Source organism: Xiphias gladius, chromosome 22, assembly GCF_016859285.1.
Source record: "Xiphias gladius isolate SHS-SW01 ecotype Sanya breed wild chromosome 22, ASM1685928v1, whole genome shotgun sequence".
In the NCBI taxonomy this organism is placed as follows: domain Eukaryota; kingdom Metazoa; phylum Chordata; class Actinopteri; order Istiophoriformes; family Xiphiidae; genus Xiphias; species Xiphias gladius.
The window spans coordinates 29,495,995-29,510,531 of NC_053421.1; the positions used below are offsets into that span (position 1 = coordinate 29,495,995).

The following is a 14,537-nucleotide window of genomic DNA, read 5'->3' on the forward strand; positions in this document are numbered from 1 at the left end:
GATCCAACAACGAGTAAACAAAAATGTAAAACACATGAAGCGAACCACAGGACAAACTGCCGGGAAAGACTCTGCCCCGGGGCTGGAGGTGTAGTTATTACTGGAGTCACAGATGTCGATCGGTTTTCCTGCTTTATAAACATTTTCCTAATTATACTACATACATTAAAAATATTTTACATTTCAGCAGGGAAACATCCACAGTTCGACTCTGGCGCTCAGTTTTCTGTCCTCAGACCACGAAGTGAAGCGGGGCGGTGGAAGGAGCGCTGTGCTCATAAACCAGAGCCTCCATTTCACCTGCTGACCTGCTCACCAATTTAACAAGAGCAGAGATGAGGAGCCGCTGTGTGAGGAGCAGCTGATTAACTCCCTCAGGAGGAGGTGGAGAAGGTGGAGGAGATGGAGAGGACAGAGATTTGACACCCACACTGCTCCATTATTCTTCTTTCAGTATCCGGCTAACATTAGCAGTCAGTTCTCTGGGTCTGGATCAGATGAAGACCTGGTTCAGTCGCTAACGGTCACTTCACTGAGGAGAGATTAGGTTGATGGCTCACTGGATGGAGTTCTGTGAACATGGAAGCTTGAAGTGTTTGATCCTGGTTTTTTACATAACGACCCAATAATGTGAGGCAGGTCTTCGTAGAAAAAGGTGCCGTCATAGGAAACTGTAAACTCGACACGAACGCGTTGGACCGACCCACAATCAGCACAGATGTGTCCGAATGACGCCTCTGCATCTTTGCTTATGTGCAGGTGGAGAAGGAGCAACCAGCCGCTGTTTATCACAAGGTCTCTGCACATCTTAAAGTCTTAGTGTTGAATTCAGTTTCCTCCAAAAAAACAAGTCTGAGGGGCTGCAACTAACGATTAATCTGCCTTTTTTCTCTCAATTAATCAATCATTTGTTTAGTTAATGAAATGTGAAGAAGCAGTGAAAAGCGTCCATGAAAACTTCCGCTGACCGAGGTGACGTCTTCAAACTCTTTGCTTTGTTGTCCATCAGTCCACGACTCAGACATTTGTGATAAAGAGAAAACAGCAGATTCTCACACTTGAAAAGACAAAACTAGTAAATGTTTGACGTTTTGGCCTGAAAAATGAACAATTCCTAGATTATCAAAAAAGTTGACAATTAATTTTCTTCCAGTTGACTAATTGATGCATCTCTAAAAAGAAATATTCATTTTTTCAGTGGTAAATAACATCCATCCAGTTCCAAGCCACATTCATTTAATTATATCATTGGTAGTCATTGTTACAAACTGCTGAGAAGTACTGAAGAAATGTGATATGATGAGAAATATTTCCAGGCCAGATCGTCCCCAGTTATTTCCCCCTTGTGACAGGTATGATCATTAAGCAGGTATTAGATTTTACTCTCTGGTATTAAAAAGCTCTTAAAAATGCAGAGACCCTCTGTCACTTGAGCAAAAGACTAATTGGGGCTGCAAATGATCATTATTTGTTATTGAGTAATCTGCCAGTTATTTTCTGGATTAATTAATCGGTTCTATATAACACGTATGAAAATGGTGAAAAAATACCCGTCACAACTGGCGTAAGTCCAGGGTGAAGTCTTCAGGTGCCTTGTTTTGTCTGACCAACAGAGAAAAACAGAAAATCCCAAATCTTCCGATCATTTCCTTGAAAGTTTCCTGGAAAGAAAAGTGAAGAACTGGTCCCTTTAAACTCGAGTAAATATTCCTTCGTTAATCATTATGATTAAAAACTTAATAATTCATATTCTGTGTGTATCTAATTGTTGCCTGTAGACAAATTTCATATTTTTGCATGTTCAGCTCAAAAAAGACTCGAAAGCAGTTACTTGCTATTAATTCCCTGGAATCAGTACCAGGTTAACTTGTCTTTTCCAGGAACCTACCTATGAATTTACATGTACATAAACCTTTCTAACACGGCCCCTGTGTAAGAAAAAACCAAAAACTCACCTGCAGCGTCATGACATGCGTCTTTACGAGTCCCCGTCCATCTCATCAGGATACACCACGGTCCTGTTTCCCAGTGTCGACACGTCGACTCTCCAAAATAGCAGATTTATCCCGGTGGCCTCACAATTGGGCACGTCCCAGTTGCACTTTACTCTTCCTCCATCTACACTTTTAACAAAACTGTGAAGACTTGAATATTTTGAATTTAACACAAGACATTAAGGCTTGCAATACAGCTTGGTTGGAAGTTGAAAACGCTACGACGCGACACTGAAAGCGTCTAAAAAACGCATTTCACCTCTGTCTCTTGCAGGAAGGTGTTGAAGCAGATTCCTCTGGGCGACCTTCGACCTGACGAGACAGTCCGAGCTACGCGGGAAGCCCAGCTGCTGTCTCAGCTGCACCACCCGGCCATCCTCACCTTCTACCACAGCTTCCTGGAGAGAGACGCCTTCTGCATCGTCACAGAGTACTGCCAGGTAACGCCAGCACCGTCAGCACGCCAGTACCTACACCTGCAGGTGGGGAGAAGGTTTTCAACTGAATGTTACCTGTTTTGATACCGTGGCCCTACGACGCCTGTTTCGATCCTAAAATTGCTTTGATAGGTTGCTTTGAGGAATATATTTCTACAGACTCTGCCTTTATCTGAAACAAACCAAACTTCTCGGACACGTCAGTGTTTTATTTTCTCTTAACACCAAGATGCTGTACAGAACCATTTTGCTCGCCTAAGAAAAAACAAGACGCAAAGAATCTGACCAGGCAATTTGGTGCAGAGTTTTGATAACCGGCAGGTTTTGATCCTCTGTGCTTGATACCCGACGTTACAGGTCTCATCAGTGTGTGTTTTTCTGGGGAAGATGTTTCACCAAGTTGACTTAACTGACTTGGCCAAACTTTGGTAGACCGATCCCCTTCTGTCCAGCGATCGCTCTGCTAGACGTTGGTGCCAGTCTGACTCTGTCGTGAGCTGATTTGTTTCTGCTGGTGAGAACAGCAGCTGACGAACACCGGTTATATGGTGTGTCAAGCAAGCTGAGCATTAGGCTGAATCGAAATGTCAAAACTTAACTGCACTCACCGACTTCCCCGGGAAGTCCCTGAGGTCTGAGGTCTGTCCAAATCTGCAACTCAAGTCCACAAGGGGCCTCAAGTGGACTCTCTGTGGACTTCCAGAGAGTCTGCTTGGGGTGCAGACTTCACCAGACTTCGCTCAGAAAAATGACTCATAACACTTAGTGATATGGATTTAACAAAAAAAACCGAAAAAGAACGTAAGTAAAAGTTGAGGCTTTAACGTTGATGTATTACTGTGTTTAGCAGCTCGGGCAAAGGGAAAATTTCACTGCACATCCTGACCAGAGCTGTAAAGGAGCAGACCTGCACGTATCACGCATTAGTTGCCAACATCAGTACTGTTGTTCATAAAAATGCTCAGGGCAGGAATTCAGATTCATCTCCATGGGAACAACTGAGGTCTTTTAAGTCCTGGTTCGCAGCGCGGTCCGGCAGCCTCGCAGACTTTACGTCGTGACAGGAACACGTCGCTGTACGCAGGACTAAAGTGTGTGCGGCCATGTGCACACATATACGCACAAATATACTGTACACACACGTAGCTTTGTCCTTTCAGTCTGTTGGTTTCAGGCTGCCCCAACTCGCGAGTTTCCCGCAGCGAATAAAATGGCCTTCAATAAAATCCACCTTTTCCTCTCCCCTGATGAATTTCGCACTTCCTCCGCGTTTCTCTCTCCCTCCTGCACATGGCGTATTCTACCCCAACACGTCACCCGGTGGAGATCCCCCCTCGTTATCCGTCTGCCCCCCCCAAAGTGAGACTCGGGGGCTCCAGCATCACCTGAAGCTTTAAGGAGCCGCAGCAGGATTCATTTTCCTCCAAAACCAGTTGTTCAAACAGATTTTTCAGACAGTTTGACTTTAAAAGACCCTTTGGATCTAAAAACATCCCCCACTCACACACTGAAACATGTACACAGCAGCTGTTGAATCAAACTGCCCGTGCCCGCCGGAGACCCTCAGAGACCCTCAGAGACCCTCAGAGCTATTGTTTCTAGTGAGACCATTACCCACAATCCCCTGCAGAGCTGTGGAGGACTCGAGGGTTTTACTGCAGCTTATTAAACTGAACAGAAAAGTGAGGTCTGACCGTTATCGTGAAGAAAAACAAAATAAAGTGCGTTTAGAAAGAAGCAGGCAGATGTTTTTATCGTAATGACTGATAGTTAAAATGGCAACTTAGTAAAAATGTAGCGTAGTACTTCCCATCACTGGTCACTGTGAATGAATGAGGGGACCTGGACTTTGTTAGACCCGATTCTCAGCACTGGTTTTGGGGAAATCCATCCGCTCTCTCCGCCTCTCTCAGGATCGGGATCTGGACTGTAAGCTGGAGGAGGTGAGACGAGCTGGACGGAGCCTCCCCGAAATCCAGGTCATCGATTGGCTCGTCCAGCTGCTGCTGGGCCTTCACTACATGCACGATAGGTGGGGACATGGTTGCCATGGCGACATGCATTCCTCCCTCCCTTGCATCCTCAAGTTCATGTTTTTCTCTCGTTCCTTTTCTGCCCTCTGTGCATATTTTACACTTTACGGATTACTAGTGGAATTAGTTTCATCCCCTCCCTCAGCATTACAGTGGCAGGTTGGAGGTCAAAGGTCATCCAGGCAGTAGATGTAAAGAGCTGGATCCAGGCAGATGTTACAGATAGATTCAGTCTCTGGGCAAACACATGTTACAGCTCCACATGTCACATGATCAGTCAGTCAAACTATAAATAAGGGGATCAATCAATAAACAGTCACATAAAAAAATGGATGGTATTTTTTTTTGTTGTTGTCCCGTTTCCTTGACTGCTGTGCTGTTTGCTGCAGGCGAATCCTCCACAGAGATCTGAAGGCCAAGAACGTCTTCCTGAAACGAAACCTTGTTAAAATCGGTGAGTTTCCTGCTGCTGCAAAGGCTCATGGGACCTTCTCTGTGTTTGTTTGAATTCTTACTAAACACGTGTGTTTGTGTTGATTCTCTCATGCCGCTTTCAACGACTCCCTCATTAACAACAAAAACAGAAAACGGGATCATTAATGGAACCGTGGCTCCAGTTAACGATGAATCAATCTTACAGCAGCAGAAAGTGGATTTGCTCTCAGCCGGTTTTATTCGGAGTGTAAACTCAGCAGATTGTCGCTGCTCTCTGCGGTTTTGGTCTCTAACCAAAACTCTCTGACGGCAGGTTTTAGTTTGGCAATCACCAGCTGCCTACACAGACCAGAGACCAGAGAGAGCAGAGACACAGCAGGGAGACAAAACTATAAGTTAGTAAAATGTCTGAGAAAATACAATTTTGAATGTTTGTCTCAGTTCACAGTGACACACAGACGTGCATGTGTTGTAGCATGAAATTGGTTGTGGTTATGTATGGTCCTCAGTGGATGACGCCTGATTGGTCTTGACTCTCTAACCTCTCTTCTTGCAAAACCTCATCTTGCCCGTCTCCCTTTCTGCCCCTTACAGTAGAGGTAAAACATGGTGGATAGTAAAACCATCAGCAAAGGAAAGGGGGAGGCTGTCCTCACGCTGTAATGAATGCAATGTTTCGACCATCGGGCCAAACATCCATGTGAACCAAAAACATAGACAGGCAAAAACATATTGCAAAAAATGGTTTAAAAAATGTGTATTGCATGCACTCATGGGCTACAGGCCTTTTTTGAGGACGTGATGTCCATAGCGAATTGTGAGGACTTTTATTTGATAACATGTGATCTCCTATTTATTATTATTTTTTGCCTCCGACATTGAGCAGGACCGAGATAGTTTTACAGCTCCAGGTCAAATATCCCGATCTTCTTCCTGCTCCCCAGAGGATGAACCTTTCCGATTTTACTGACCCCGTGGTCTCTCCTCTCTCGCCACCTTCGGGACAACCTTTCCATTTTCAGCCCCACTGGTAAGACTAAGAACAGATCTTGTTCCTTGTGTGTTTCCAGGTGATTTTGGTGTTTCCTGCCTGCTGATGGGATCAAGTGACCTGGCCACCACCTTCACAGGGACCCCGTACTACATGAGTCCAGAGTTGCTGAACCACCAGGGATACGACTCAAAGTCTGACATCTGGTAACACTTCTTTAAAGGATCAGTCCACTGTTATTATACCAGCAAAACCAACATGTTAACACTTCCTGACTTTGTGGCTCTCAGCTCTGAGCCCATTGGTTCCTACTGAAGACATAAATCTTTAAAAACACCTCACAAACATTTCCTTTCATTTTCAAAAAGTCTCAGTCATTTCCCTAAAACAGCTGCTCACTGTGGATTTTTATCAGACAAACAGGAGGAAACAGTGCGTTTGTTGGGGACTATTTTCAGTGGCGGATTAATCCCCGTTTGGTGCTGCAGCAAATATCTGGGACAGCAGGACAGCGTGTGTGTGTGTGTGTGTGTGTGTGTGTGTGTAACTCAGTCTAAATAAACCACAGTGTGTGTTGACGGTGATGAAGGAACATGTCTCCCAGTGCAACAGTGCGGCTCACTGATGTGTTTTAATAGTACTTGGAAACAGTGGAGCTGTGTGGAGAATTGATTTCTCTCCATCCCAACCTGGTCCCAGGACACTTGATGTAACACTGGGGGTGTCCAGTCCACCCCCTGGCCACACCCCATATACCTGAAAACTCCAAAGCAGGAAAACAAGTTGAGACTTTTGTAGACGTCTGAGCTTTTGGAGAAAATTAAAGGGAATTTCAGAGTGAGTCAAAGCACACGCCTGTGAACGGTAACATTTTTTATGGGTTCATTTTCCTCCGCTGTGACTGGTTAGGAGCTGGAGGCTGTGCAGGTGCATCACAGGAAGGAAGGATGGATGGACTCCTGCAGGTGAAGAACAGGAATTCGTTTAGTTTCTGTCGCTGCAGGAAGGAAAACAAGTATAATTGTCTGCTGCAGTTTATCTTCCGTAAACAACCAGTCCGAGACCAAAAGTGTCCTGCAGTTGAAGACTCTTATTTTACTGGCATGTTGCTGGTGGACTTGAGTTTGTATAAGGGATATGAATCTGTGCAGATTCAGATGTACTGGATAGGTAATTCATTCCACAGATTGAGGCCATGGCTGCAGATATTTCTCCCACTTTAGAGCTGAACTTAGGGCACAGATGACTGAGTTGAAAATGTAGTAACATCTCTCTGAATGTCCTGGTAGGATGAGATGAGTCTGATCTCTGCCGTGTCCCTGACAGGCAGCAGGAAGGACAACAAATCCTATGCGCTTCCAATGAAATCAGCTGATGTCTGATGTGATTAATGACAGATTAAACAGGAGTCAAATTACAAAAATGGGTACTGACAGAGGATGAGACAAACGGAACTGGCGAGCAAGGCTCTGTCTACTTAAAAACAGAGTAAAAAATGACACTGAGAAGCAGTTTCCTTCTCTGTCATCTGTCAGCTGATCTGTTCCTGCAGAGTGTCGCTCTCATTCATCAGGTGTGTTCAGATCAACACTGCTGCAGTAAAGTTTGTGTCGAGGGAGGGGGAAAGAAGCTCACGGCCCGTTTGTCAGTTTAACGCCTGTTTAGTTTAGTTCCAATAATCCAGACGAACGCGTTTTAGGCTAAAATGATCCCTGAGCTCTCATCCAGCTAAGTTGGTTCTGGTTCGATTTGTTCGTCTCAGGTAAAGTTACCTTGAAGAGCAATGTGCTCTTACTTTGAAAAATCAAGGCAACACAAGTAGAGAGTCAAGGGATCGGCTGTTGTATGATTGGCTGAATGCTGATCCTATGCGGTGCTCGTGATTGGCTGGCGTGGCACTACGGCTAAAGGAAGAGTACTGCTCCCACTACTAATGCCGACAACGCTGATGATGATGATAATACTAGAGATATATAGATGTAAGTGAATAGACAGATATATAGATGGATAGCTCTCGTCTCTATATGAGATGAGAGCTCATATAGAGACGGAAGAGTGGCTGGGTAGGTACTGGCCACTTTATTAGGTACAGCTCATCGTAGTGGGGATGGTGTTGTCCTGCATTATATTGAAATGTGTGTTTCTAATATTTTGTCGCCCTGATGTGTGTTAATGTGGAGGGCGAATATTAGAATCACCTCAACATCAACATACAGTCCAGTACAACACCATCCACCCGTAGGACCTCAGAAGTAAACATGAACAGGTAGATTTTTTTTTTGTTATTCTTTCCATTGACATGCTTTTTAATGTGTAAAACCACCATAAACGAAGTTAAACTGAACACATTTGCACGAAGCTTTAATGAAGACAAACGGCAGGATTGAGATCAGTCAGGTTTAGATCAGACGGACTCTTCAGGATGAATGAATTGGATGAAGTAGGCGGCAGCTGGCTGATCTGAGGTCTGATTAAACTGCAGTGAAGCATCTAAGCTTCCGTCTGTGATATGAGGAGGAGGAGAGGTGTTTTTGTGTTTTTTCTGATGAAGTTAAATCAACAAAGTGTAAAACCTCTTGTAGGACTGTTAGTTTGTCTTCAGTTTAACAGCTTTTAACAGTGGCACTTGTCACAGTATTTAGTGATATGTTATTATACAGAGGTTTCATTCTATCATTTCAGTTTAATCATTATTCTGCCGGTATCTTGTGTCCAGAGTTGACGTTTTGTCCTGATGGTGGCACCAGAGAAAATATCAGGGGGTCAAAAAATGAAGGAAAACTGGCTATTAGGTTTGCACAACTGGAATTTATTGGCCTGATTTTCATTTTGTACAAACATAGTTAGGTTAGTCATTAGTTTTGTGGGTATTTGATTTTATGCCAAAGTACTGGACACATTAAAGTGTTGACCTGATGATGGCGCTAGAAGAAAAGTCAGAGGATCAGCAGAGTTACTCCAGTTCATCCTGAGGGGAACATGAACGTCTGAACCACATTTCATCACAGTCCATCCGACAGTTGTTGAGATTTTTCCTAAATCTTGCATTAACATCAGCTCACATTTAATAAACGTCAGCCTGCTGCCTGAAGGCTTTGATGGTTTGTCTCAGTGTAGCTGAATTCAGTCCATAAATCTGTTAATGGGCTGGACCTTAACATCGAGGCCATGCAAATGTCCGTGACTGACTGACTGACAGAGTATTAGACTTTTCTCAGTGGTCGTTGCTCTTTCAAAATGAATTGGTGCAAACAGTTTTTGTAGTGTCATCAGGGTACGTTTACTGGCAGTGTTGCCAACTTAGCTCCTTTGTTGCTAGATTTACCGACTTTTCAGACCCTTTAGCGACTTTTCCTCACAGCACCTAGAGACAAATCTGGTGACTTTCTGGACAAACCTGAGCTACTCTCTGTAGAAGAGAGTCGCCAGTGTTGCCCTGCGAGCGTGACGTCGGGCTTTCCCTCCGCAGGCATCATATTCAACTGACCCCACGGCAGCTGACGCAGACGTGAATGAGCTTCTAACTTTCTCTCTGACTGATCATTTTACAGGTAAATACACCTGAGATCTCAGCTCAGCCGTCGTCTTTAACTCATGTGTCTGGTGATTCTGTCAGACAACGTCGTGGTTATAAAACCAGGACTTTATGTCTTGGAAGTGCCTGCTTGTTAACATGTCGTCTTAATGGGCCTCGTTTCAGTCACTATTTCATACTTGTTCCGTCGTCTGACAATGGAAACAGACAAACGTGTAAATGAGAACAGCTTTATTGGGAATCCAGCTGGACTAAACTACTGTATATGTGAGCACAGAGAGAAGGAGAGAAGCAAACGGATAAAGGACGTGTCCAGCTACATACTAAGTTTTGACCTGAAAAATGATTTAACAATGTCTTCAGCAGATGTTGAGATACTTAGCTCTGGACCAAACTGTTTGACAAAGAGAATTTAGCATCAGCAAAAATTTGTCAACAGTATTTAAAAGGAGGTTTTAGCAGCATTCACACTGTGATGGAGTAAATGTTGTTGAGATAAAACAGAAAAGAAGAGGAAGAAAAATCACCACAAATGCTGTTTTTCAGTTGGATACTTCTCTTTGTTCTGTCTGCTTTCTATTCGTTCAGTTAATTAACTACCTGCTTTACATTCACTGTCTCCTCTTAATTATCTCCTTCTATTTATTATCTCACTAACGACCCACAGAACAACATCCGTCACCTCAGTCACAGTAGGCGAACCTACAGCTCTTTCTGTTACCAATTATCTACATGAACAAACAACGCAGCTATCACGTAGTAATTACTAATTAACTAAATCTTTGTTTCATTAGTGTGTTAACATGCATCTACCAGTTCATTACTAATTACTGATCTACTCTAATTACTTGTATCTACAAATCATGTTGTTCTAACTGGGGCAGATACAAAGAGAAGACTTATTAAAAATGGTTTGATTTAAAACAGTCCGGTCGATGGTCCTGTTGGTTTCCCCTAGAGGCTGCAGTGTCCGTTACATCCAGTGTTGCTAGATCTGACTGACAAACAGTAGCCCAGTCAGAGTCTGTCAGAGTCCCGCTGGACTGGCATAAAACTAGCCATTTTTTTATTTTCATTTTGAAGAGCATCTTTATCCATCCTATATGCCTTTATAAATGAAACTGTGGGTTTGAATCATCTCAAAAATGGTTTATCAAACCCAAGGCCTAGGGCCTAGACCCTTATGGCCTCCAAAAACCAGCTTCACTGTATGTCACTTGTTTTTTGGGCATTTGGTTGAGGACTTTGCACCACTAAAGTACAATATCAAGCAATGCAAGTACCGGATTATAGCTTAAATATTTTGGTGGCCCTGTTTTATAGAAGGCCCCATATTTAAATCTAGTTTTGACACCTTTATTATATTATGTTTTGCTTTTTTTGTGCTAAATTGTTTGAAATTCATAGAAAAAATTGTGAAGGTTGAATTTAATATAAAGTGACGTATCATTGTAAATAAACACATTATTTCGTGTCTAAAATATTTTTTGATAACAATTATAAAATGACAATGTGAAGAGAATTATCAGCTGAACCTGCAGCTCCTCTCGGCTTCATGGAGCTTTACAGCGAGTCTCAGCTCATAGTTTATCGGTTTACCGCTCTGGTTCACTCTCACCGCTCTCATAGCTTCGTTTTCAGCCGCAGCAGGCAGATGTTTCAGGGAGAAACAGCTGTAAAGAGCCACTGTCCACTACCTGCTCAGCAGCAAACAGCAGACAGACCCAGTCAGAGACCAGCTGGTGAACGTAGTGGAGAATTTAGCAGCTAAAGAGCCAGATGTTTCCCTCATGAGCCGGTGGAGACCAAACCAGAGCTAAAAGAGAGGGAGTACTGGACTTAGACTCATCAGGTGGACTCAGACACCCCTCTAGATGTATGATAGTGTTGCTCTGTCACTGTAGGATGTGGAAATAAGCAACTGTTTGATCACAAGTTCAACATATATGAATGTTGTGTTCGTATTTCTGCTGATGTGAACAACAAATCAGTTATTTCCGGTTTAAGAAATCACTTTTCTGAGGAGGTAAATGACAAAATACAATGAAGTTGTCATCATGTTGAGGTTCATACTTGACACACAGCTAATACCTGTAGTGTAACATATTTAACCGTATGATCTCCACGTGAAACTCCCACACAGCTGAAGTTTGAACGCCAGCAACTTCAATATAAAAGTGAAAAAATCTTCATCACTTTCTGCTGCTAATTACCTCCTCCTCATCCTACTTTCTGATTTGTTCTTCAGTAATTACAACAGCTGACCTCTGGCTGCTGTGGGCACTCTGTGTGTGTGTGTGTGTGTGTGTGTGTGTGTGTTAACGAAGATGGACTCTTCTCTCATTAAGAAACTTGAATAAAATGACCTTTGACCTCTCGGCTCTGTTTTACTGAATTCTTCCATGGGAACGCTTTTACCTGTCAGGCTCAAACAGTCTGACTGAGCTGCAGGTTGTGTTTTTCCCACAGATGAGATGACGAGATCAGCGTCTATGTTCTGTTGGATTTGTCCCTAAAACACTTTGAGATGAGTCTGAGAGAGAAAAGCTCTTCATAAATGAATCAGACGTGGACAGATAGTCAGGAGTTTGTCTTGTAAAAATATTCTCAGCAGCTGCAGCAGAGTCTGACAGCAGGAAAATGTTTCAGTGATGTCCAACATCAACAGTAAACATCAGATTTTGAAAATGATTCCTGCACCGATGAGGTTGGGGCACCTTATCTTCATACCTGGATAACCGAGTTAGCTGGATTTGACTGGACACAGAAGCTGCAGTAGAGGTTGTTAGGAGCAGTTAACTTAACGTTTGTCATGTTGATTAAGAGTTGTTCTTAACAACCTCTACAGCTGCAAACACATTTATAATCCAGTTTAGGGGCCTCAGAATTGCATCTCTGCTGTTGGCTTCATTAGACCGTGACCTTCACGCACTGGGGCAGTTTGCAGCCGAGTGTGAAGCGTCTGGGATGAGAGTCAGCACCTCCAAATCTGAGGCCATGGGAGATTGACAGGTGGATCGGTGTGGCATCAGCAGTAAAGCAGTGGTGAAGAAGGAGCTGCGCCAAAAGGCGAAACCTTCGATTTACCAGCTAATCTACATTCTGAACCCGGGAGGGATCCCCAGTTGGAGCTGGAAGACGCTGCTGGGGAGAGGGGCGTCTGGGCTGCCTTGCTTTTAACCTGCTGCCACCGTGACCATCCTCGGATAAGAGGCAGAAATTGGATGGATGGATTTTTCACATCTCTGCTCATCCAAAACTGTATGATATCATCACATCTCACAAGCAACTTCACGTGTTGATCTCTCTGCTCAAACCATCATCACACTGATAAACTCTGTAACACTGCCACACCCAACTCTGAGCAATTTCACGCCATTAACACGATTAACTCTTCTTATAGGTTGCCAAAGACCTTATCATCACTACATTGTCATAACAATGACGATACAGGTTTTTTGCTTTTTTTTTTGGCTCACCAGTAGCAACAGATGTTTCCAAATCAACCAGGACTGTAATGGTGATGATTATAACTTAAAACAGCTGGTCTTTCCGTGTTGTGCTGCAGGGCTCTAGGCTGCCTCCTCTTTGAGATGTGCTGTCTGACCCATGCCTTCCAGGGACCAAGCTTCCTGTCTGTGGTGAGGAAGATTGTGGAGGGAGAAACCCCGACGCTGCCCGCTTTGTACTCTCCTGATCTGAACTCTGTCATGCAGAGGTGAGAAGACGAAACCAACTTCACTGCGAAGTCACTGAGGGTTTGTCTGGTTTCAGTCAGACGGCTCACATGAGACTGATTTATTAATAAGCAAATAATGTGGATGTACAGAGTTTAATTTGATGTTTAGGCTCTGACCTCCTAAGCCCAACAGAGCCCAGGGGTCACGCAAACCACGACATGTTCACGATGAGTGATGTATGTGCTGTGAAACCGGATTTAAGATGAATGCAAATTCTTGACCCTGTCACCAACTCAGAGTATTTTTCCGGACAGTTCTTAACAGAAATAAATATGGTGCAATTGGAATGTAGCCTCTAAATTGTATAACTTACCTGGTAGACTGGTTTTGCTGCTATTATTATTATTATACGTTTCTTACACACTGCCTCATCCATTAATCCTTGCTCTGAATTACCAGCGTTGTTTATTGGTATCTTCTTCCTGGGGTCCATATTCAGGTAAAATATTTATAGTCAACAATGTTTGCATCTAATACTTCATAGAGTGAACAATACAGTTACATTGCATCCAACAATAAAATTACATGAAAACCACATACAGTCTGGGCTGTATTCAGTGGTATCTAGGCAGTTAAACGGTTGTTGTTCTTCAGGCTCAGAGCTTCAGCTCATTCAGTTTGAAATAAATATAACAAATAAATAACAATGGATACTAAATTGAAGTCTCAGCTTTAATTTGAGCAGGTTTACATCAATATAGAAAGAACTGTGTGGAACACAAAGAACTGTTTTAAACACATAGTGCCCTAATTTTAGGGGTGCAAAAGTAATGGGAAAGATACACATGAAGTCAAACAAAATGATCATATTTAATATTTAGTGTAAAATCCTTTGCAATCAGTGACTGGCTGAAGTCCTGGACCCACAGACAGCAGGAGACTCTTTGTATCTTCCCTGGTGATGCTCTCCCAGAGCACCTTCCTCCAGCTCTTGCTTGTTGTGGGGTCTTCCTGCCTTTAGTCTGGTCTTCACCAAGTGGACTGCGATCAGGTGACTGACTCGGCCAGTCGAGGATATTCCACCTCTTCGCCCTGAAAAGCTCTGTGGTTGCTTTGGCCGTATGTTTAGGATCGTTGTCCTGCTGAATGATGAAATGTCGTCCAAGGAGGCAAATTGGATGCATTTGGCTGATCCTGAGCACAGAATGCTCCTGTAAACCTCTGAATTCTTCCTGCTGGGTCCATAACCAGTGAAATCATCAATAAACGCCAGTGTGCCAGTTCCATTGGAGCCATGCATGCGTGAGCCATAACGGATCTACTGCCAAGTTTGACAGATGAGGTGGTAGCTTTAGTTCATGAGCTGTTCCTTTCTTTTGTTCTCCAGACTTTCCTCTTTCCATCAGCAGTTGATTTGACTCACTACAAAAAA

General features: G+C 43.4%; 1 protein-coding gene across 4 annotated transcripts in view; it reads left to right on the forward strand.

Annotated features, from left to right (window-relative positions):
• nek11 (NIMA-related kinase 11) overlaps positions 1 to 14,537 on the forward strand; it is an 80,815-nt gene that overhangs the window by 28,952 nt on the left and 37,326 nt on the right. For all 4 annotated transcript variants that reach the window (XM_040117312.1, XM_040117311.1, XM_040117313.1 and 1 more), the window contains exons 3-7: positions 2,269 to 2,434; positions 4,345 to 4,463; positions 4,854 to 4,918; positions 5,970 to 6,096; positions 12,994 to 13,143. In XM_040117312.1, coding sequence (XP_039973246.1) covers positions 2,269 to 2,434; positions 4,345 to 4,463; positions 4,854 to 4,918; positions 5,970 to 6,096; positions 12,994 to 13,143 — 627 coding nt within the window. The remainder of the gene's footprint in view (positions 1 to 2,268; positions 2,435 to 4,344; positions 4,464 to 4,853; positions 4,919 to 5,969; positions 6,097 to 12,993; positions 13,144 to 14,537) is intronic.